Below are 22,944 nucleotides of genomic sequence, written 5' to 3'. Positions count from 1 at the left end.
CAGATCTTTTGCGTGCTTGCAGAGATTTTTTTTACAGTTTCGGGGAGCTATGCTAAGCGAGACTATGCAAATTCTGCCCACCCCTAGTCCAAAGACAGAGGGGTTCACCAAGACCCACTCCGAGCCAAAGCCAATCTAGGTTGAGATCTTCCTAGGGATGGACTCTGGACTTCGCCCACTCAGAGCATTTCCACCTGTCAACAACTGTTCCCGGACCTATTGCTTCAACAGTCCGCTTTTAAACCCAGCATTGGTTCCAACTTACCCCATTGACAACCACTTTTTTACCATAAAAGGGCCCAAGTCAGAAGCGAACCATCCCACTGGGGCAAACTTTATTCCTGTATCAGACAGGTAATACATTGCAGTCAGCCTTAACTTTTTACTTTGACCTGGTTTAGCGTGACGAGATAACTGCAGTTATATGCTTTTTGGCACAATTTGAATTCAAACTTTTAGAATCTCATAGCGGGGTGGGAGGGTTGGCTAGTGCCCGTTAGATATAGCCACCTAAGACCAGAGCCCCGCACTAACACAAATAAATGCCAGTTTCTCACACATGGTGTCACAGATGACCACAACATAACCCCACAAGTTAATCCGCTTGTCTTGCGGACACAGACCGAACCCTCACCCAACCCGTATGCATTGTTCTTTGCCTGCTACAGGTGCTCCATCATCACAGAGATGAACAGGAAAATTGTACCATATGAGATGAATCCTGTTTTAGCCGTGTTCACACAATCATTCCACTTACCTACAACGGAGCAGTAAGGATCAGGGGCCTGCTTCAAATCTTTCTAAGCATCTTCCTGCCAGTGTAGGTCTATTGGGGTGAGTGACATGCAATGAGTGACATGCAATAATTTTACCTATCTCTATATCTCCAGGCCCTTCTCCACTGCACTTGAACGCCCCCATGCCCTGTGCTCTCTAACTAGACTCTGCATCGCTAAGCGCTCTACGTCAGCCCACTTTTGGCTAAAATGGCACTTTGGCTTACCACACCTAGGCCTTGAGCTCTTTATCGTGGCCTTGCATTCTGGCAGGCTTGACATCACCGCTCTATCGGCTATAACAGCACTTTCACTCATTTCCGTGCAGCCTGACTGCTTCCTTGTGATCTCCTGACTTTGAAGGGGAACTCTCTGGAGTACAACTGATTATCTAGTCTGACCCACAATCAAGCCTTCAAAAACTTTGCTCCTTATACCCGAAGACTATTCTTTGCTACTAAAATGTCAACCTGTGGCAGATTCTACCCTTGAGCAGAACTTGTGCAGACCTTATTACTGAATTGCTAAATTTTTTGAACCACAGAATAAGTGACCCTTGGCTATTTTTTATCAGCTACGGCAAAGCATAAAGACAGTAAACATACCAGAAAGCAGGTCTAAGACATACAAAACCAGACCAGCAACTTGTAGAGTCTCTGATCAAAGGGAAAGCAGATAACGCTAGCAATGTGGACATTATCCTTCAGAAACTGAACTCTCCATGATCTTCGCAATGTAAAAAATCAAATACGGAAAGCCTTCAAACTGAATTGTTGGGTCTGAGAAATGTTGCTAAAATCCTATCTAACAAACTAGAAGAGGCAGTAGTGCAAATCAGTAAACCTGGAGACAATCAGATACATCTGGATAAAAAAAAGAGAAAATAATTGCAATTAAATGTACTCTCTTGAGTAAGAAGATATGAAACTTGGAGACAGGAATAGAAGAGGTAACTTCTGGATTTTTGTACTTCCAGAACATCCAGGAAAGGAAGTAGAATCCTGCATTGCTTTGAGGTGTGAATACCAGAGACACTTGGAATTTTGTTCACAAAAGATCTCAAAATTGAGAGGGCCCATAGGATTCCCAGTAGAATATTATCCTCTCAAGACCATCAGCAATTGGGAAGAAGAACTTACTCAACTTCAGGCAGGACCTCAGATCACTGAACAGCTTTTCATTTGTAGGTCCAGCGAGATTAAGAATAACATATGATTGACACTTCAACTTTTGATCTCAGAGTTAACACTCCCAATTATCTTTCTTTCCGTGGTATTGTTTTAACAGGCTGTTAAATGTTAAATATAAGTGGAATCATTGATTTAGATCGATAAGTACCACCCCAAGAGGTTTCTTCCCACCCCTGTTAACTCTGAGTTGCATTAGCACAACAACTCTAACCACCCCGAGTTAATATTGTTTAATTTACAACCTCTCTGAAAACTTCCTGCATTCTAACTACTGTTGGCTAAAACACTCACTGCCTGAATGCATCCACGCTGTCATAACGTTGGGTGCTGACAGTGGGCATTTGATAACCCACCGCTCATTGATCGGTGTTCCTCCGAATTATAGAAACGCTCATATTTTCGCTCTCCCATTTGTGCAACAAATCCTGTTCCTAATGTTCACAATGCACTTTGCACCGCGGTGTTAGCTAATAAAGGGACCCTTCTGGCATACCGCCGGTGTAACTGCGCTACTATGGCAACATACAGCATTCTAAACCAAGCCTCGTTCTGAGGCACACCACGCCCAGTCCACCAGGTCCGGCGCGCCCCAAACCTCTCTCTGGCACCGGGCACGCCCACCCGGAAGAGCGGTTCTGAGCGAGAAAACACTTATTAATCAGTGACCGGCCCCGCTCCCCATCGTCGGGGTCCGGTCCAGAGGGTATGCTAGGTTGCAGAAGCGGGCTGATAGCGTTGAGGGCGTGAGTGCCGATCCTTCTCACAGTACCAACATCGACACGATCGAGCTAAGTACAATCTGATCGCGTGTAAAACAACCTTCGTTTTTCATTTTCAGGATGTGCCAGGTATGCTTCAACCCCCCTCCCGAGACCCATGGTGCAATTAGCGCCATCCTATAAAGTGAGATGTTCTAAATATCCTTGACTTTCGCGGTGGGTTCACAGACCTTTGGTCAATTGATCCCTCCTATGGAGTGTTTTACCATGTTTTTAACCCCTTCTAGCCTCACTACTTCGTTATAGGCACAAGATTCTCCACGTCACCAACCCAGAGTTAGTGGTAATATCCCTGCAGGGCTATATGGATGGTGTTAACTTTAGTATGTAACTGGGATCACTATCTATGCCACAACCATGGAGCACCTTGGACAAACGCTATGACCTATACAAATGATTAATTGTATGTATGTCTCCTTCGTGTTTGTCTGTACTTTTCTATTTACAGGGCAGATATACTCCTGAGTTTGGAGTGTTTTTGAATGAGCATTTCGCTCTTCCCCACTTTTTTATGCACTTTATCACTTTTTTGATTTTTTCACTTTCACGTCCCCAGGTTAGGGTGGATGATTAGAGAGTCCATACCGCCGGGGTTTAACTAGTCCTGACGAATGCCTAGGTAATTTAAAACCATTTAAAGGCAGAAACATGTTGACTGACTTAATTAGAACTCTGAATTAACCAATCCATTAGCTTTGGCAACTTATTCAGACACATATTTCTTTTTATTTGTGTCTTAGGGATCACACATTAAAATTAATTTTTTTGATACCCTTTAGGCACCTTTTAACTATATAACTCACTGCACGCCCTTTCCACACAACCAGCTCAGCAGTCTCCTGGCGTCGTAGCACACAAAAGAGGCACTCGGCCTCTTTTGTGGGGCCCGATGATGAAGCATGACACTGACCAGGTCGGTGTGTGAGGGCCTTCTTAACCACCCAAAGTGGGTGTGTGATTCCCCAGTGCATTGCTCCTTTCTGTGGCTTTTGAAACTTATATAAACCTCTTTTGTTGTTTATTCGTACTAAACCGGGGACTAAGAGAGAGTTCCTTATTTCTCCCTGCCTCTCCTATTGTTGTTTTGTAACTTGGCAATAAACAGGCAACATACAAACATGAAGGAATGTGATTTTGGCATGACTGCTTGGCCAGGCCAACATGGCAGACCAAGCAGTCATGCGCACTTGGAGGGTGCAAACCACGCCTCACCCCTGTGCCTCCAACTCTGCACCCGCCCTAACCCAGCCCCAAACCTGCCAAAAATAAAATGTTAATTTTGTTGTTTTATTTTCCTGCTCAAAGACCAGTGGGGAGACACTCCTCTGCCTTACGAGAGCTGACCCTGGGAGCAGTTTAGTAGCATCTTATGACTCAAACCTGAATGGCGAAAATCCCAACACCACACACAGAGACTGATGGGAAGACAGAAAAACAATAACACAATAATAGAAAAAAGGGAGTTCCCTTAACCCCTCCCCTGCGCCGAACGTTCTGCGCTGGTGCGGAACGTTCTATTGCCCGGGCGGGGCCGGAACATTCAGCGGACGTGCGCACCACTACCGATGAGGTAGTGCACGCGACGTCCGCTGAACGTGTGCCGCACGGAATGGGTTAATATCTGCTTTGTGTTCGTTATAAATGTAGTTTACCAACAGCCTTCAATGTAATGTTTGTCACAGAAGACACCTTTACCCTGCGCGCCTCTGCTCGCTCCTTGAGTGGACAGAAGTGACAGTGAGTGCAGGAACGTGGGCTTAAGAAAACATATGTTGTAGGTGACATACTCCCACACGTGAATGACATACTCCCACACGTGAATGTCTAATATCACCACGTTTTATAACTAGTCCTTCGCGCTCTCCCTTCTACATGGCAACCACCATAGCCTGGTTGGTACATGAATTGCCACCACCAACCAGTGGCGGCTGGCATGGTTCGTGAGTGACGGGGTGGGTGCAGGCGTGAAGGGTGTACGAGGGAGAACAGTAAAAAAACCAAATGTTAAAAATACGCTTACCTTGCTGCGCCGGTCCCGTGTCTCTGCTCCTGCTCTCCTAGTCACACTGAGGCACAGGAATCACAGAAAAGGCTCTCCTAACCATTCACAATGCTGCATTGGCTCATCTGACCAATCAAGCTGCAATGCAGCGTTGTGATTGGTTTTAAGCAACTTCGTTACAAGCTCAACCAGGGAATAGGGGCCAGGGCTGGTTCTCCACGCAGGCTGTAATGCAGCCAGCATGGAGAATGCGGAAAGTGTGCATGACTGGTTTGGGCAGCATGAAAGGGCTGACCAAACAGTCACGACACTCTTAGGAGTGGGCAAACTACTTCTCCCATGCACTGCTCTGAGAGCAGAGCAGCCCCGCACACCCGCCCACAAAGCAGCAGGAAACATAAAATGAAAACTCAAAGTTGTTATGTTTCCTTTACTTTGCTGTGCACGGCTTAAAAGCAGTGGAGTGACACTTCTACGCCAAAGCAGCGGAGCCGCCCATGCTGCACCAACTCCTCGTCAGGGATAGTAACCAGTATATAAATTCAATTACTCCCAAACACTGCTAGAAACAGATGTCAAGAGCGAGGGTTGCTTTGTTTTGATTCTTGTATAAGGGATCGGGGACTGTCTAGTCAAGTCCAACAAAGTTTATTGTATGTGATTACTTAAAATCATTACAATTTACACTTTGAAAGAGTATTAAACTTATTCTTCCATAAAATATCATTTAGATCGTGGACTGGTACAAACCAGGGAACTCACTTTAAAACCACTTTGTAGGTGCGGCTGTCAACTCTGTAGTAGACCTATGTGTGATAGACATTTTGGTAAACAGTGGAGATTAGGAAAACCCAAAACACTTCCACTCTTCACACCACACTTACGCCTTATCCAAGTTCTCTATTTAATGGGGTACGAGAAATTCAGGTAATTTGCTTTTTGCTTAACTACAAAAAAAAAATCTGAAAAACGACCCCAAATTAGGGCAGTAGAATGGCAGAATACAGCAGTAATTGGAGCAGCAGAAAAATGTAAAGACGACCCACATCACCCCCGAGCATATTTCAACACTAGGAAAATGCTGCCGTCTCGCTTCCACCTTTGCCTCTTTTTCTTCCTTCCCAGGCCATAACACACTCCACATTATTCCACTCCGTTTAAGAAAACTTGGACTCCACTGATGACACGTCTTCTGCCATGGAGAGTCTGCTTCTGATATACTTTACATTGTTAACTACTTTGCAATTAAAATTACATGAACCTGCATATCCCCTTTAACCATTAGTCAGCTGGGTCATTTTTTAAATATGCTGTTCAGCCAATAGCTCAGGCACAATAATAAGGCTGACCTTTCTTCTCCTGCGAAAATATGGATTTAGAAATGTTATATGCTGACCCTGTTAAATAGATTAACAACCCAAATTTAAAAAATCTACAGAAATAGTCTTCTATGGTTCTTCAGTATGAGAACTTGTGGTATTTGAATGTATGCTTTTTTCTCTCCGTCAGGGTGTTGACACCTCTGTGGAAGAGTGTTTAGTTAATAAAAAAAAGAAATGCCATTAGGTTGTTTGAATCCACGTACTGCTATGATCTTTATGCATCCAAACAGACAACTAGGTTATTATTTTCCAGGCATTCAGGGCTATGCATAGGTGCAATTAAAAAAGATCGTAAAAAAAATAAAATTAAAAAAGTTTTAATTATATTGCATTTCTCAAATGGATAGGCAATTCTTGGAATGCTAATTAGGGAAATATTGTCCTGAAAGTTTAGTGTCTGGCAATATGAAATGTGTGGGAGCTCCTGGAAGCAGTCTGCTCAAGCAATTTTATAATATTAGCACAGATCATGAAATTAGGTCATGAATTAGCGATTCTGCCACATCAAGTTCAGGACTACAATAAAGGTATGTGAACCATATATGGTAGAATCCTGTGTGACCTGAGGGACCTTTTTGCAAGCTATGCTACCATGGCTGACAAAACACACTTCACTTGTCAGGCTTTACTAGAGGAACAGGTGTTAATCATTTCAGAGTACCAACATGGACAAAAAAGTAATTGACCCGACTCGAAGGAAACCAGACACCAGTTTTTAAAAATACAGCAGAATCTTAAATAAATTTAGACACTAAAATGAACAAAATCAGATAAGTTAAACAGGAGTTAAGGATTTGACAAAGGAAAAATAAATCAGTGCATTGTACTAGAGTAAAACTTTAATGTTGCATTCAATGGCGAAAACACAAAGTGACAATCAGTCACTTGCAGGTCGAGTTCAGTGGAATCCACAGGGGTTGAATGTGATGCGGGTCCCAGTACCTATCCATGACAGTCAGATACATTTTACTTAGCTCGTGGGGCTGAGTGCAGAGTTGTCCTGGCTGTCCTTGGTGTTGAAGCGAGAGCTGTGGGACTGATCGTTTTACCGCTTTGATGGTGCTGGTGAGGAAACTGATGTAAAAACATGACAACGCGACCTCTGAGATAACCAGGTGAACGTGCTGCAAGGTACCCTCGAGGCACAGCATCGAACAATCCTAGTGGTAGTTGGGCTGACCATCAAAAATCCTTGGCAGCAGCAAGCTCAGTCTTGGGTTACTTCAATGTCTGAGGGAAAACAGTAGCCATCTGAAACTTGCTGGAGGTCAGGACTACGTTTCCCACAGTACACTAGACAACGCTCTAGACACTTAGGCATTCCCTTGGTGGGCCCAATGGCCAGTGATTCTTTGATTCCAGGAGCGTGCTTTTACCTGCGGACGACTAGTAGCTCTGGTCCAAGGGAATATTGGAGTTGCCTTTGTTGCCCAGAGAGGTTCCTTGCAACTTTGAAGCCAGTTTTTGATCCATGACTAATCGCAGTTGTAAGGTGGTTGTCACAGGTAAAGGGTTATCACGCCTTTGCTTTGTGCAGGTCCTGAAGTCGCAGACTCTGATCTCTTAGTCGTTTGTTGCAGAGATTCTGGTGCCAGGTGTGCCCCTTATATATACGATTTAGGGTTGTTAGGGGAGTGGGTGCAAGAAGTCAAAAGGCTACTAGCCCCAGCGGCTAATCAGCCCACTAAGATGAACACATATGGGGAGGGGGATGTCAACATTTCTGCCCAGAACACTATTCTTCCACTTTTAAAAATGACAGAAACCTTCCTTGGCTGTACAGATCAGGCAGTTCACCCTGGAGGTATGTCTAGCTTTCTGGGGGTGTACACCTGACCATCTAATTTTCCAAGTTTCCTGGGTGCAAATGCACCTGCAAGCAGGAGGGGGCATGTTTGCTCACTTGAGGTGCAGCCTGGTTGCATTCAGAGGACGTGAAAGTTCTGAAGTTTACCCCCTTGATGTACCACTTCACTAGCCATCTTGTCAGTGAGGAAGTCACCTTCACAGGCAGGCCTTTGTTTCCGACTCCTGGAAGTTTTCACACCTCCTGGTAGGGGATTCCTGTCCTGTCAGTAGCAGCTGCAGGCTGCCAGTCAGGGCACATAAAAGGCTGGTACAACCAGGTGGGCAACCTCCATTGTAGCCACCAGTGTGCAAGTCACATTATTTCGGACTTTGGGAAAGAGTCAGATTTAATGATACAAGTTGCTTGATAAGACACATGACACTTTTCTGTGGGGACATCATGGAGCTGGTGACCTCTGTGTGACATCCCATGTTATCCTATTGCTCCCCTGAGCACCTAGTAGCCCTTAATGTAAAGAGGCAACTATAGAGACATAGGTTTGCAATTATATGTTCACACCTTTAATATATTACACACTATATCCTGGGCTCAGGAGGCCTACCTTAGTGGTGACTAGCATATATTAAATAAAGTGCTTTAACCTTCCCACACATGGGAAGGCAACGTTGACTGAGTAGTTTGCACTGCTACTGCAGTGGCAGGCCAACTGTCATCTGTTTACTTGGGGACAAACAGGGTGGCACAATCCGTGCTTCAGGCCCTGGTGACCCTTTTAACTCCCATACCCTGGGTACCACTTACCAGGGGCTTATAAGGGTGTTAAAGTTCTTGCCAAATGGGGTTACCAATTTATACATCATTTTTAGGGAGAGAGCACTGGCATTTGAGGCTGAATAGCAGTGCACTTTCAGTGTCATAACCATCAGCACTGGGGAAGAAAGTGTGGGGTGACTATGCAAAAAGAGCATGGTCCTACACCTGAGTGCTGAGGTAACAGACACATAAGGGTTTTCTTTAAGTTCAGGGTGCCCACAGGCAATCGACTGGGTGAAATGCATTTTTGAAATCTGTAAAGCAAATAAAAGTGAAATTCCAGTTTTGGATACCTGAATTTTGGGTGCAAATATCACCTTACACCTGTGTCGAAACAGAACCCAACTATTTACCATAAGGTTTCTATCACTGGGTGTCAGATGTCCCTCACCATCAATAGGTGTGAGGGACGGCACGCTAAACATGACATTTGCCCGGTTTTCAGCATATTTTTTCCTCAAAAAACTTTCTTCAATTTTCCTCATGCATAAACATATCTGTGCCATGACTTGCCCCAACTCTTTTCCCCTCTGTCTTATGGGTGTGAGGCTACCATACCAATAGGGGTTTCTATGGGGTTTAAGCAGGGATCCACACACTAAACAGGGGAGGCTTTTTATTGGGTGGAGAGTTCATGGCATAGGTCTGCAATATTTGAGCCCAGGTGTCAGAAAGCCCCCAACAGTATCTTACCGACCTCCAACAGTTCTGAAAAGTAGGTACACTCAGGAATCCTCAGTGATGTGGCTTGCATATATCCTAATTTCTTCGCTTTTCTGTGACAGAAAATTGAAGAACTCACAGCCAAATGGCAAAGTTCTACCATCAATTTGTTACCACAGTTCTCCACAATGTGTGGGTGGGACTATTGTATGGAACATAAATAGACCAAAATGTTACCACATGAATTTCACATCAACACTTTTGACTTCAGGTGCACTTTGGATGGCTGGAAGGCGGAGTCTGCCTTGATGTGGGTAAATGTGCCTTCAAGGGATTTATTCAATTGAATGATTAGTTTATTTTAAGATAACATTTGGGAGCAAGATGGAAGATATGCTTGCTAATTGATTTCTTTCAACTCATCAATTCTTTTAGGCAATTTCTTGTAAACGGGTACAACTCCGTTCAAGAGCGAACAATCATATGGAGTAAATCTCAAAGAGGTGTATAGAACAGACAAAAACGGGTGCATATATGAAAGTATTACATTTTATATTAGAATTTTTCAGGGTACTTGTATACAATACATACAATGAAACAAGAAAGTAATTATTATGCACTTGAAAACATTCACTGTAACAATTGCAACACTTTCTTAAAATAAATCACAAATCAATATCAAAGAAAAAAGTGTATAAGTCGACGTTTTGGTCTCTAGTTTTGCATTAGTGAGACCATCTTCAGGACTGTATAGTATTGAGGTTGTAGATCCCTGTTATAATGTAGAACAAAAGAAAATTACTGGTTTTCTAATATATACATATAAAAGACAATATTATCATAACACCCGTGTAAGTAACACCAATATACAATTATTCCATTGGAAAAAACAAACAAACTTGAATATACAATATGCATTAGAAAGCATTTGAAATTCATGGGATATCTTCATGTCCCTTATTTCGCAATGTAAATGCACATATCTAAGGCAGATACAAATAATCATACAAGATTGTGGTAGCTATTCATGTCCTGGTGGATGTGTATCATACCAGTTGAACGCCTGTCCTAGCATCATAGTTCATCGTTTGTTATTATTATTATAAGAAATGGTCTCGCTAATGTAAAACTAGAGACCGAAACGTCGATTTATACACATTTTTCTTTGATATTGATTTGTGATTTATTTTAAGAAAAAGTGTTGCGATTGTTACAGTGAAGGTTTTCAAGTGCATAATAATTACCTTCTTGTTTCATTGTATGTATTGTATACAAGTACCCTGAAAAATTCTAATATAAAATGTAATACTTTCATATATGCACCCGTTTTTGTCTGTGCTATACACCTCTGAGATTTACTCAATATGATTGTTCGCTCTTGAACGGAGTTGTACCCGTTTACAAGAAATTGCCTAAAAGAATTGACGAGTTGAAAGAAATCAATAAGCAAGCATATCTTTCATCTTGCTCCCAAATGTTAGCTTAAAATAAAGTAATCATTCAATTGAATAAATCCCTTGAAGGCACATTTACCCATCCCTCTTACTTTGCCCGACCTCAAGGGTAGTTTGGGTTGCCCATTTCTCTCACCATTGCTGTGATTAGAACTCTTGCCTTGCAGATCAGTACTTATTCCAACAAAAAAGGTTTACCTTGCAGCATCCCAGGCAGTTTATTCTGTGAAATCCTTCTTATGATTTAAGGCACTTGCTGTTACCTACTGTGGCCTAAATCGAAATATGACCATCAAACTTTACTTCATTATAAAACAGAATGCATGCCTAGCCTCACTCACTTCATTCCTACACTTCCTCTTCCGAGACCATTTTTTTTAGTCACTCCAGGCACTCTAGAACAGAATTTTTGAAGACTACACAGTAAATTTGTTCATGAGGCGATTTATATATCTACTTGCCCCAAAGTTACCATGTTTCCCTATTATGAGACGCATCAAAAATCTAAGGCAAATGATCTAATATCAAGTGCTTAGATCATTTTCTTGGACCTGGATTCAATTACCCATTTGTTTCAACTGTGTCTTCCACTGTGGATTCATCATTTTCCCTGCCACATGCACTGCAAGGAAGTGCTGATCTCCTGGGCCCTTTTTTAAAAATGTTTGTACTAAAAAGAGGTACAAATATGATTACATATGACCATAAGGTCACCATTATTCATGAATCCCACACACACCATGTCAAAGAACAGTCCAAAGCAATCACATAAGTCTTCATGTTAAGATATCACCCCTTTCTAAGTGTCAGCCAATAAGCATTTTGTCAAAGGAAATCATTTTGCCCAGAAACATGCGCCATGGCACTATCACAATGGACCGTGCGAATATAGAGCAGAAGTGGTTTGTTTAAGCACTTTACGGATGACGTGCACTGTGACACCGAGACAAATTATTGATCTGTTTTCCTTTCCATATAGGATATTCAAAAGTTTCAAGTAAGTCTGCCCCTATCAATTGAGCAATGCTATAGTCTTAAATATTCAATCAGATTCTATATCAATGTAAACGTTGCGGTTGTAGGCACGTTTTGCCTCCAGCTGCCATTGTGTGTGAAAACTAGAACGCTGTTGAAGTTATTGGATTGCAAATATAAGAAGGCAGGTCCAATGGTGTTAAATGGCAACATATGGACAAAGTTCAAGTTACATACCACTCAGCGCCTTCTTGCTTCAATCCCAGAGATTTTGCTTTGCTTCTCCGCTGAAACAGAATACATTGAACGTTCAACTATAAATATTACAGTTCTTGAGATGAGCATTACATTCCATTGTTCTTTTTTTCTTTACCTTTTCCTTTGGATTTCCTATAAATTCATCTTCATTGGGACTGGTCATTGATATATCTTGTCCTTTCGTTTTACCGCTTTCTGAAACTTTCATTTCCGCCTTTTTTTGTTTCACGTCCTCCTTCGAATTGACACTGCCAAGTTCCTTTTTATGAGATTGCTCGGTGAATATTTGACTAGAATGGGAAAAGTGGGAAGATTAAAGGTAAAGTGTGAGTTTATAAAACACGTTTACCCAAAATTGTCAGCTCTCAAAAACTAAAGAACATCCCAACGGTGCCAGACAAAGCAAGGTTACCGACTTACCGGTTTAGTTTGCAGATGTTATAAGGACACTTGCTCTGCGCCTCCTCCCCCACTAGGAAACCTCATTTGCATCAAGGAGTACGTAGGACAAAAATCAATGACAATAATAAATTTTAATGTCTATGTTCTATATGGTATTACACTGCCTGCCTAAAGCTTAGCAATAGTGTTCGCAAAAGTCAATTTAGTTTTTGTAACTGAACACCTCGGGGTCTCGCATTCTCTTTTTCCATTGACACTTCAGCTCTCGTGGGGCTAAAGTGCTGAAAGTGACTAGTGTTGCTACAACAGTGGGCTGCAGGGAGAAAGGCTGGCTTCCAGCCACTCGGGTGAAATCTCCCTTCAAGGCAATCCACAAAACGTACCGTCAGGTAGGAGGCCTGTGCTAAGAGAATTAAAGCCCTTGAAATCACAGAATGAGAGCAGATGAGAACTGAGGGGCAGAGATTTGTTTTGATCTTTAGGCAGAAGGGTGATACCTTAGGAAGAGATTTGCATACATATTGGTATGAAATTCCGCTCCCTGGTTATGAATGCAAGCATCATGGACAATGCACAGCCACAAAGATCTGACAGTCTCCAGAAGACCTGCATTGCCACCCCTTCCAGACATCCACTGCTTAAGAATTCCAAGCTCCACAAATTTTCAAAGGCCAAACTTAAAAAATAAGTAAAACCACTTTGCAGCTCTTCCATGACACTGCTCTCGCCCCATCTGACTAGGAAGGCACTTCTGTGCCTCTTTTCTCTGTGTGTGTGTTTTTTTAATATAGTTCATCACAATTACTGACTCTACTCCATCATGACTCAGCCACGGAGGATGCACGTTTTCCAAAAACTTTTTTTAGGCACTCATGTATTACATTCAATTTTCTTCACATATGCATCATTTTATTCATCACGCTTTACTCTAATTGAGTGAATGCATCTTAAACTGTTTGTCATTAAACTGTAACTTTGTTTTGGTGGTGCTGTTCATCTACAACATACCTTTTCCATCGAAAGAAGACCTTACTGCATGAGCCGGGTATTACTCACACTAACCATATGACCTTACAAAAATTACATTATTTTTTCTTTATGTGGACAGTGGCAGAGCTCCAGTCCCACAAAGATTAAACCAACCCTCTCCAAATAGTTTAATCTTCGTTTCTTACAGTGATACTAACAAGCTTACAGACACAGGGTAACCCTACGGAGTCAGCATGGATGTCAGCATGCATTGGTGTCCCCGCTCCTTAGACTACTGAGAGGCCATTCGTGCAGGAAGTTCAGTCAATGCTGTCAGGTATGCAACTAGGAGATTACAGGAAGTTCCCAGATGCTTTACTGAGTAAGCAATACTGGTTTATCTCACCAGTTCACCGTATAGTGACATGATCTAGCAACCTAGAGCTGGTGTTAGTCTCCATCCCCACTTCTTAGGTGAATCTTCTGATGAGTACAAGTGACCGCTACAACAGTTCGATTCTCTGAACGGGTTTACCAAGCCACAGGAGAAAATAGGCGAAATAGGTTTCAGGTGACATTACGAAACAGGTCCATGTTTGCTAACCCTAGGGTATGACCTATCAGTAAAACACCTTCATAAATGCCGGGTCGCTCACATTCACTGCAGAAAGTCACCCACACGGAGTATATATACAAATGAAGTGTTAGTGCTCTGTTTATCATGGGTGCTTCGAGTTAAACAGGGTGAGGCGAATACAAGAGAAGGTAATTCTTAATAAAAGGTACATGAAGCGTGCCACATGTAGCTTTAACATTACAAAAGCAGGCTCATTACTGGAGACTCAAGTTCAACTCACTAAAAAGGAGAATCCAAGCATACCTTTTATTAATAAAAACCTTCTCTCGTACTCTCCTCACCCTTTATATAATGCAGTGCATTGCAGGGGCATGATTTAAAGTTAGCTCACCTAACTAGAACTGCTGAATTTCACTGGTTTTGTACAAGTGAAACCTGAGCCTAACTAGAATGTCCCCATAAGCTTTGTTTTTTTTGAGTGAACTATGTTTTTTTTTAAACTAGTAATGGCATTTGCAGAGTGGTGGAGAAAGGGGATGGGGACCAGCTTTCAGGAATCCCATTGTGTAGGACTCACAGAAAGTACCAGTAGGGCTTCTTGGCCCCCAGGGTCCCTCAGCATCCAAGATGACTTAATTCCCTATCTAGTAGAGCACCAGGAGAGACATTTGCAGGGTGGTGAAGAAAGGGGCCATGGCTTCCAAGGACCTCTTAGCAATCCCGCTGTGTGAGACTTACTGGAGGTAACAGGAAGGGTTGATGGCCCAGAAGGACGTTCTTGGGGGCCAACAACTCCTCCTGTTACCTCCAGGACGTCCCACACAGCTGGATTGCTAAGAGGTTGTTGGAGGCCACACCCCCTTTCTCCACCACTCTGCGAGCGCATCTACTGGTTGGAGGAAGAACTCTAGTCCTGAGGCCCTCAGGAGGCAACGGGACATCATCCCCCCACCAGTAGTGTGCGGAGAGGCACGTTTGAGGACTGGTGGAGAGGGCAGCATGGCCTCCGACCACCTTTCAACAATCTTGCTGTGTGGGACTTACTGGAGGTAACAGGAGGTCTTGTTGGAACATAAGGACCCTCAGCAGTCAAGGGGGCTTTATCCCCCCAACCAGTAGCTCTCCAGGAGGCGCGATGGTAGAGTGGTGTAGAAAGGTGACGGGCCTCTGGCGTCATGCCAGTAGCATTTTCTTTTTAAATTATGAAGGAAGGCAGGACATGTGGCCAGGCATTTTTAGAATGGGGAGGGGCTTCTTACAGCCCCGGGAACCCCATTCCCTGGGGCCTGCCCTTTATTTTTTTTAATGTTTTATAAAACAAGGGAGGTGGGCTGCTCTGCCCCCTCCAGGCCAAATGTTGGCACCAGGGACCCCATCTCCCTAGGCCTGGCCACAATACTGGGTTCCCTTGTCCCATCCAGGGCACCCAGTCATTCTCGTTGGGAACCACAGGGGGAACCTGAAGGCCCCAATGGTCCCTGCCGGCTCAAACGTCCTGCAGAAGCCGGCATTGCTTTGTGTCAGATGGAGCTACTGAACATGCAGCTCCCTCTGTCCAAAAGCAATTCTGCTAAGCTCTGTGCAAGAGAGAGAATTTTAAGTGCTCTTGCTTGCACAAAGGGGAGCAGAGTTTGTTATGGCTTGGTGGGAATGGTGCTCCCACAAAGCCATAGGAAACTTCAAGGTCCCGAGGGTGGGCACTCCAGGACATTGCTCCCTCCCCAAGAGGCCTAGGGGATCAGGGCATTTCTACCATGTCCCCCCCCTTTTTATTTTACAATTTTTGTGGGATTTGGTTCAACTGATTCCCTGATGGCCTCACAAATGAAGTGTTGGCAGCCACGCAAATTTCAGTAGTATTTTCGGCTACCAGATATCTATATTATTTAAACTTAAATATCTCTGAAACTACTAAATGGATTTACATCAAAGCACAAAAAGCACGCTTTCTGGACAAATATCTAGCATTCTGCCAAATTTAGTATGATTGCATTCAGTGGTTTGGGCTGCAGTTGTGTTCGAAAAATGAACAATCCCCATAGGCATACAAGGGGAAAACGCATTTTGGTGCAGCCTATTTTCTCAGCCCCCGCTTGCCAGATCACCATGAAACTTTCAACACAGCAGCTGCACCAAGATGAGGAGGTTTTGTCACTATTCTGTGAAGATTGGTTAAGCGGTGCCAACCTATTGGCAAAAGAAAAAAATGGAGAGAAGGATAAGAAAGGTGAGAGTAGAGAGAGGGATATGGGAGGAATATGAAAGGGGATACGAGAGATGGGAGGCGTGAGATGGGAGGCGTGAGATGGGAGGCGTGAGATGGGAGGCGTGAGATGGGAGGCGTGAGATGGGAGGCGTGAGATGGGAGGCGTGAGATGGGAGGCGTGAGATGGGAGGCGTGAGATGGGAGGCGTGAGATGGGAGGCGTGAGATGGGAGGCGTGAGATGGGAGGCGTGAGATGGGAGGCGTGAGATGGGAGGCGTGAGATGGGAGGCGTGAGATGGGAGGCGTGAGATGGGAGGCGTGAGATGGGAGGCGTGAGATGGGAGGCGTGAGATGGGAGGCGTGAGATGGGAGGCGTGAGATGGGAGGCGTGAGATGGGAGGCGTGAGATGGGAGGCGTGAGATGGGAGGCGTGAGATGGGAGGCGTGAGATGGGAGGCGTGAGATGAGGCGTGAGATGAGGCGTGAGATGAGGCGTGAGATGAGGCGTGAGATGAGGCGTGGGATGAGGCGTGGGATGAGGCGTGAGATGAGGCGTGAGATGAGGCGTGAGATGAGGCGTGAGATGAGGCGTGAGATGAGGCGTGAGATGAGGCGTGAGATGAGGCGTGAGATGAGGCGTGAGATGAGGCGTGAGATGAGGCGTGAGATGAGGCGTGAGATGAGGCGTGAGATGAGGCGTGAGATGAGGCGTGAGATCGATGAGGGATGGATGAGGGAGGGGTGGATGAGGGATAGATGGATGAGAGATGAGGGAGGGGTGGATGAGGGATAGATGGATGAGAGATGAGGGATGGATGAGAGATAGATGGATGAGAGATGAGGGATGGATGAGAGATGAGGGATGGATGAGAGATGAGGGATGGATGAGAGATGAGGGATGGATGAGAGATGAGGGATGGATGAGCATAGATTTGGGAGAGAGATCAGGGATGGATGAAGGATGAGATATGGATGATGGATAGGAGATGGATCAGAGATGAGGGATATATGAGAGATGGGTAATGAATGGATGAGGGATGGATAAGAGATTAGGAATAGATGAGGGATGAGATGGCTGAGAGATGAGGCATGGAAGAGGGATGATGAATAAATAATAAATTGATAATAAATGATTAATGGATGCGGGATGGATAAAGGATGCACGAGGGATGCTGAATCGATTCATGAATGATTAATGGATGAGGTATTGATGAGGGATAGGATGAATGAGGGATAGGATGAATGAGGGATAGGATGAATGAGGGATAGGATGAATGAGGGATAGGATGAATGAGGGATAGGATGAATGAGGGATAGGATGAATGAGGGATAGGATGAATGAGGGATAGGATGAATGAGGGATAGGATGAATGAGGGATAGGATGAATGAGGGATAGGATGAATGAGGGATAGGATGAATGAGGGATAGGATGAATGAGGGATAGGATGAATGAGGGATAGGATGAATGAGGGATAGGATGAATGAGGGATAGGATGAATGAGGGATAGATGAGGGATAGATGAGGCATAGATGAGGGATAGATGAGGGATAGATGAGGGATAGATGAGGGATAGATGAGGGATTGAGAGATAGATGAGGGATTGAGAGATAGATGAGGGATTGAGAGATAGATGAGGGATTGAGAGATAGATGAGGGATTGAGAGATAGATGAGGGATTGAGAGATAGATGAGGGATTGAGAGATAGATGAGGGATTGAGAGATAGATGAGGGATTGAGAGATAGATGAGGGATGAGATGGTTGAGAGATGAGAGATGGATGTAAGATGGATGAGGGATGAGATGGATGATGGTTGAGAGATGAGGATTGCATGAGAGCTGGATGATGAGTAGATGATGGAAGGATGATGGAAGGATGATTAATAGATGATTAATACATGATTAATACGTGATTAATAGATAATATATGCTTCATGGATGATAAGTGAATGTTTGATAAGTGAATGTTTGATGGATGATAAGTGGATGATTGATTGATGATTAATATATGATTGATGATGATTAATAGATGATTGATGGATGACTTATAGATGACTTATAGCTGAGCAATGGATGGTTAGTAGATGACTTATAGATGACTTCTAGATGACTTCTAGATGACTTCTAGATGACTTCTAGATGACTTCTAGATGGGGGGTGAGGGGGATGAGAGGGATGGGGGATGAGAGGGATGGGGGATGAGAGGGATGGGGATGAGAGGGATAAGAGGGATGAGAGGGATAAGAGGGATGAGAGGGATAAGAGGGATGAGAGGGATAAGAGGGATAAGAGGGATAAGAGGGATAAGAGGGGGATGAGTAATGGATGAGGAATAGATCATGAATGGATCATGAATAGATATATTTATTTATTTTGGAGCTTATAAAGCGCCCCCAACGGGGGTGTCCCGGCGCTGCAGACTGTAGGCAGCAGTAAGTTTCTCAGCGTGGCTAAGGGTTGAAAAACAGGCAGGTTTCTAAATTGCGTCGGAATAGGCATTCAGATTCAATCATACAAAGAGACAATGGCTGGCGGGTCCATGATTGAGCAGTAATAACTGCAAAGGCTCTGCCCCCATTCTAGAGCGACAAAATCAGGGGGTAGGTAAGAGGCACAGATGGTTCGATCCAAGTGATCGGTTAGACTGGGCATGCTTAAGTATGGCTCTGAGATAAGCAGGCCCTTGACCCTTCATTGCCCTAAATTCCAGGACTAGAGATTTGAATTGTATGCTGCTAGTCACGGGCAGCCAGTGTAACTTTTTTAAGTGAGGAGAAATTGAGTGACAATAAGGGATGCTGCATATCATCCTTTCAGCCGCATTTGTATAATCTGGAGGCGTTTGACCAAATAGGCTGGTGCTCCAACATACAGCAAAGCATGCAGAGGTGACATTTATTTGAGCCTTGGAAGACAATTAGTTGTCAAATTGGAAACCTATATTCTTAGCGGAGTTCACCGGTATAGGGGAAGGGTTCAACTCAAGTGGCCACCAAAGTAAGGGAAGAGATGGACGAGGGACGGATATGTGATATATGAGGGATGGGATGGATAATCCTTATCAAAACTAAACGTAACATTCTAAAACAGCACCTACTTCGTCCCTCGTACTAGACTTTAGTTGGGTACACTGGGGTAGGATTATTTTAGAAGCACCATTTGAGTATTTTAGCCTGTGTTATTTATGTATTTTATGTATGTCATAGCTACAGACCATGCTATTACCGTACTATTTTATATTACTGATAACGCTGTACATTTTATACTTCGCATTCTGTCTTCCGATTGTAGCAGCTCATATCTCTTGCATGAGAAATAAGACTGTTCAGTAAATCCTTTTATTGAAACGCCCGTCTCTATTTCTGTGCAACTCTGTAAAAACGAAGCATGCACGACTGACTGAGTGAAATAGTTATCCATTGTTTCCATGGCTCTGAAGATATTATTCCGATTCTAGGGGAAACAAATTTGTCATTTATATTGTTGTCAGATACTAATCCCTTCTTGTTTATTCGAGAAAGTTTCTAGGGACCTCTGAGTTAGCTGGCACACACACAATTAAGTTTAATATACTAGATAGAGACATACTGACCTCAGTCAAATCTATAGTGTATGTTATTCCAATGCGCAGAGCCTATAGGAATATAGGAACTACACTACATTACGACCTGCCTTATTACTTGCATTAAGGAGTGCGTTATACTTGCATTACAAACTGCCTGATTACCTGCATTGAGGATTGCATTATTCTTTTTTTTTTTTTTTTGTCCTCATCTCTACCATGGTTGAATGTAGCCGAACTGTTGGAACAAGGGAACAAGGACTTACGGTAATACCGGCGTGCTGCCTCAGTCATACACTGGCATGGGTTGCAACAGGATCAGGAGGAGCCAACCCAACAGCTTCAGCCTATATCGTGCCAAGCCCAATGCCTTGTTATCGGGTTAACGGCTAGTTTACCATGAGCCAGTGACACCAATGCTTAAACCACTGTTGTATCTTATAGATACCTATGTGGACTAGCTAGGAGATTATACCATGGCTAGGTAATCATCGGACTTGGGGGGGAAAAAAAAACTCCAAGCAGCTAATTAGACCAATCAATCAAATGCCAAAAAGCTCTCTTATCTGGTTTCCCAGCCCTGGATAGGTCTAATTTCGATATTTGAGAAATTGATAGACACCAGTCATGGAGAGTTTGGTTGGGCGGCTTCTTTCCATCGCTTACAGATTTCTCTGCGTGCCACCAGCATGCAATAGAACAGAAGGTTGTTAGCTGCGCTCCGATTCTGATCCAAGATACCAAAAATAACCAGGCAAAGATCGATAACCACTGAAAAGCCCAGAGAGGTTGTGAGTTTCTTGCTTATAGCGTCCCAGAATGATGACAAGTGGGGACATTCAAAAAACATGTGCGCGTCGGAGGCTGATATTAAGCCGCAGCGAGCGCAAGCCACCGAGCCACCTGGGAAGAACTTAGACAGCCTCTGTGGAGAGTAGTATGCCCTATGTAGAGTAAATAAGTGGTTTCTACGCAGCCAAGCTGGTTTAACCAGGTCCCACAAAACAGTACAAGATTTTATCCAAAGATCATTCACATTCAGGTTTGGCAATATAGAAGCCCAAAGTTGTTTGGGGAGAATAAATTCCCCATCAATCTCTTCCAAGATTAAATTATACCATACAGCAATTTCTTTTGTAGCAGCCGGTTTATCCAACAAGAGAGATTCCAATTGGCTACCTCCGCCCAGTGGGAAGTTGTAGAGGCGAGGGTTTTAGGTTGAGAACGCTTGTGCCCAGCTTAATATTTGAAGATACTTAAATCTTGAAAAACTGGGACCTATTTTATTGACTAGATGTTCCCATGGAAGTAAAGTCCCTCCCACAAATAAGTCCCCCCATGTGGATATTCCTGCCTCCTTCAATGGGATTGCTAGCATATCGTTCACCCAGCTTGGGGCGGCGGGGAGATCCCATATGGGTGATCTGGAAGAATGATAACCCAGTTTTGTGGAAGATCTAATATTAAACCAGGTTTTAGCTAGACTCTGTAGTACCTTTAGTTTGACCTTTTTGAAGTATTTAGGATCGCCAAACTTAAATAAAAAACCCGACTGCCCAACTCCTTCGCCCTCCAACATGGCAGAGAACATCCTCCCTACTCCCTGATCTTATGGCATTTTTAATAACATGCATGCATGTGATAGTTGGAATGTCCATGCGTATATTTGCAAGTCAGGCCCTGCCAGTCCCCCCTTTTCTCGTTGCCGCCTTATTTTTTTCCAAGCAATCCTTACATTCTTTTAGCCAAGGAAGACTTATCAAAATAGAGTGGAATCGTATTAAATAAGAAAGACTATTTAGGTAAGATGGTCATTTTTGCCAGATTTGCACGGCCCAGAACCGACAAGGGGAGGTGCCCCCAAGAACCCAGCAATGTCCGGCACTCTTTAGCGACTGCAGATAGATTGGTAGAGGCAATCAAGTTAATATCTTTGACAATTTTTAACCCCAGATATCTTAAGCTTGTGCTGGGCTGCTCATTTAATCCAGTAACGTCACTATTCCACACCATTATTTCAGTTTTTGAGGCATTTACCTCATACCCCGAGACTTTCCCGAGTTTGAGGGCAAGCTCAATGGCAGCAGGGAATGTGGTTCTGATATCTGAGGATTTAATCATGACATCGTCCGCATACAGGGCAACCCTCCTTTCCCAAGCTTTATACTTAAAGGGATTAATGAAGTTATTATCTCTTAATTTTTTAGCAAAGGGCTCGATATAAAGATCAAAGAGCAATGGGGATAAAGGGCAGCCCTGTCGTGTTCCTCTTGTGACATTAAAAGGTTCGGACAATCCGCCATTAACCAGAACAGATGCCAACGGACTATGATAGAGTAGTTTCACAGCTCCGCGGAAACGCTCACCCACGTTGAACTTAGCCAAGGCCCCCTACAGGTACAACCAGTTGACCCTGTCGAAAGCCTTGGTGGCATCCAACGTGAGAATAGCGAGCGGCAACGCGTTGGTAGTAGCCATATCTATGGCTCCTATCAAGTCATACGTCAATTCATAGAGCTGACGACCCCTGACAAAGCCCTTCTGGTTAGGATGTAAGACATCTGGGGGCAACCTTACCCAATCTCTTAGCCAAGAGTGACGCGAAGATCTTATAATCGACGTTGAGAATGGATTTGGATGATACGACCCACAATCAGTGGGAGCCTTACCCGGCTTAAGAATCAATGTGATAGACGCGTTGTTCCAGGATTTTGGGGGAAGGGCCCCTTCCTGCAATATTTGATTAAAAAGCATGGTAAGGAAGGAAGAGATTTCACCTACAAGGTTTTTATAAACTTCAGCTTGGAGACCATCGGGGCGACCATCGGGGCCTGCAGCTTTGCCCCCCTTGCTCCCACGTATTGCAGACTCCACCTCCTCCTCTGTAACTACACTATCTAGGAAGGCTCTTTGCTCTGAAGATAGCGTTGGTAAGGAGATATCATTCAGCCACTCACCAATGCTTTCAGGAGATATATTTTTGTCCTCCTGATAAATATTCTCAAAGAATTTTTTTGAAGGCCATTCTGATTTCTACGTCAGATGAGACGGTCCCTGAGGATTGCATTATTCTTGCATTACGAACTGCCGGATTTCTTGCATGGAGGATTGCATAATTCTTGCGTT

General features: G+C 43.8%; 1 protein-coding gene across 1 annotated transcript in view; it reads right to left on the bottom strand.

Moving 5' to 3' along the window:
* The window catches only part of LOC144799696 (DNA topoisomerase I, mitochondrial-like), a 1,324,061-nt gene that overhangs the window by 973,524 nt on the left and 327,593 nt on the right, over positions 1-22,944 (bottom strand). Inside the window, exons 11-12 of the mRNA XM_078671191.1 lie at positions 12,218-12,392; positions 12,082-12,131 (exon numbers count right to left, since the gene is read on the bottom strand). Of these exons, the coding sequence (XP_078527317.1) occupies positions 12,082-12,131; positions 12,218-12,392 (225 nt within the window). The remainder of the gene's footprint in view (positions 1-12,081; positions 12,132-12,217; positions 12,393-22,944) is intronic.

This window comes from Lissotriton helveticus, chromosome 12 (assembly GCF_964261635.1).
Source record: "Lissotriton helveticus chromosome 12, aLisHel1.1, whole genome shotgun sequence".
In the NCBI taxonomy this organism is placed as follows: domain Eukaryota; kingdom Metazoa; phylum Chordata; class Amphibia; order Caudata; family Salamandridae; genus Lissotriton; species Lissotriton helveticus.
Note: the sequence above shows the minus strand (reverse complement) of the source record. Positions and strands in the feature narration are given on the sequence as shown.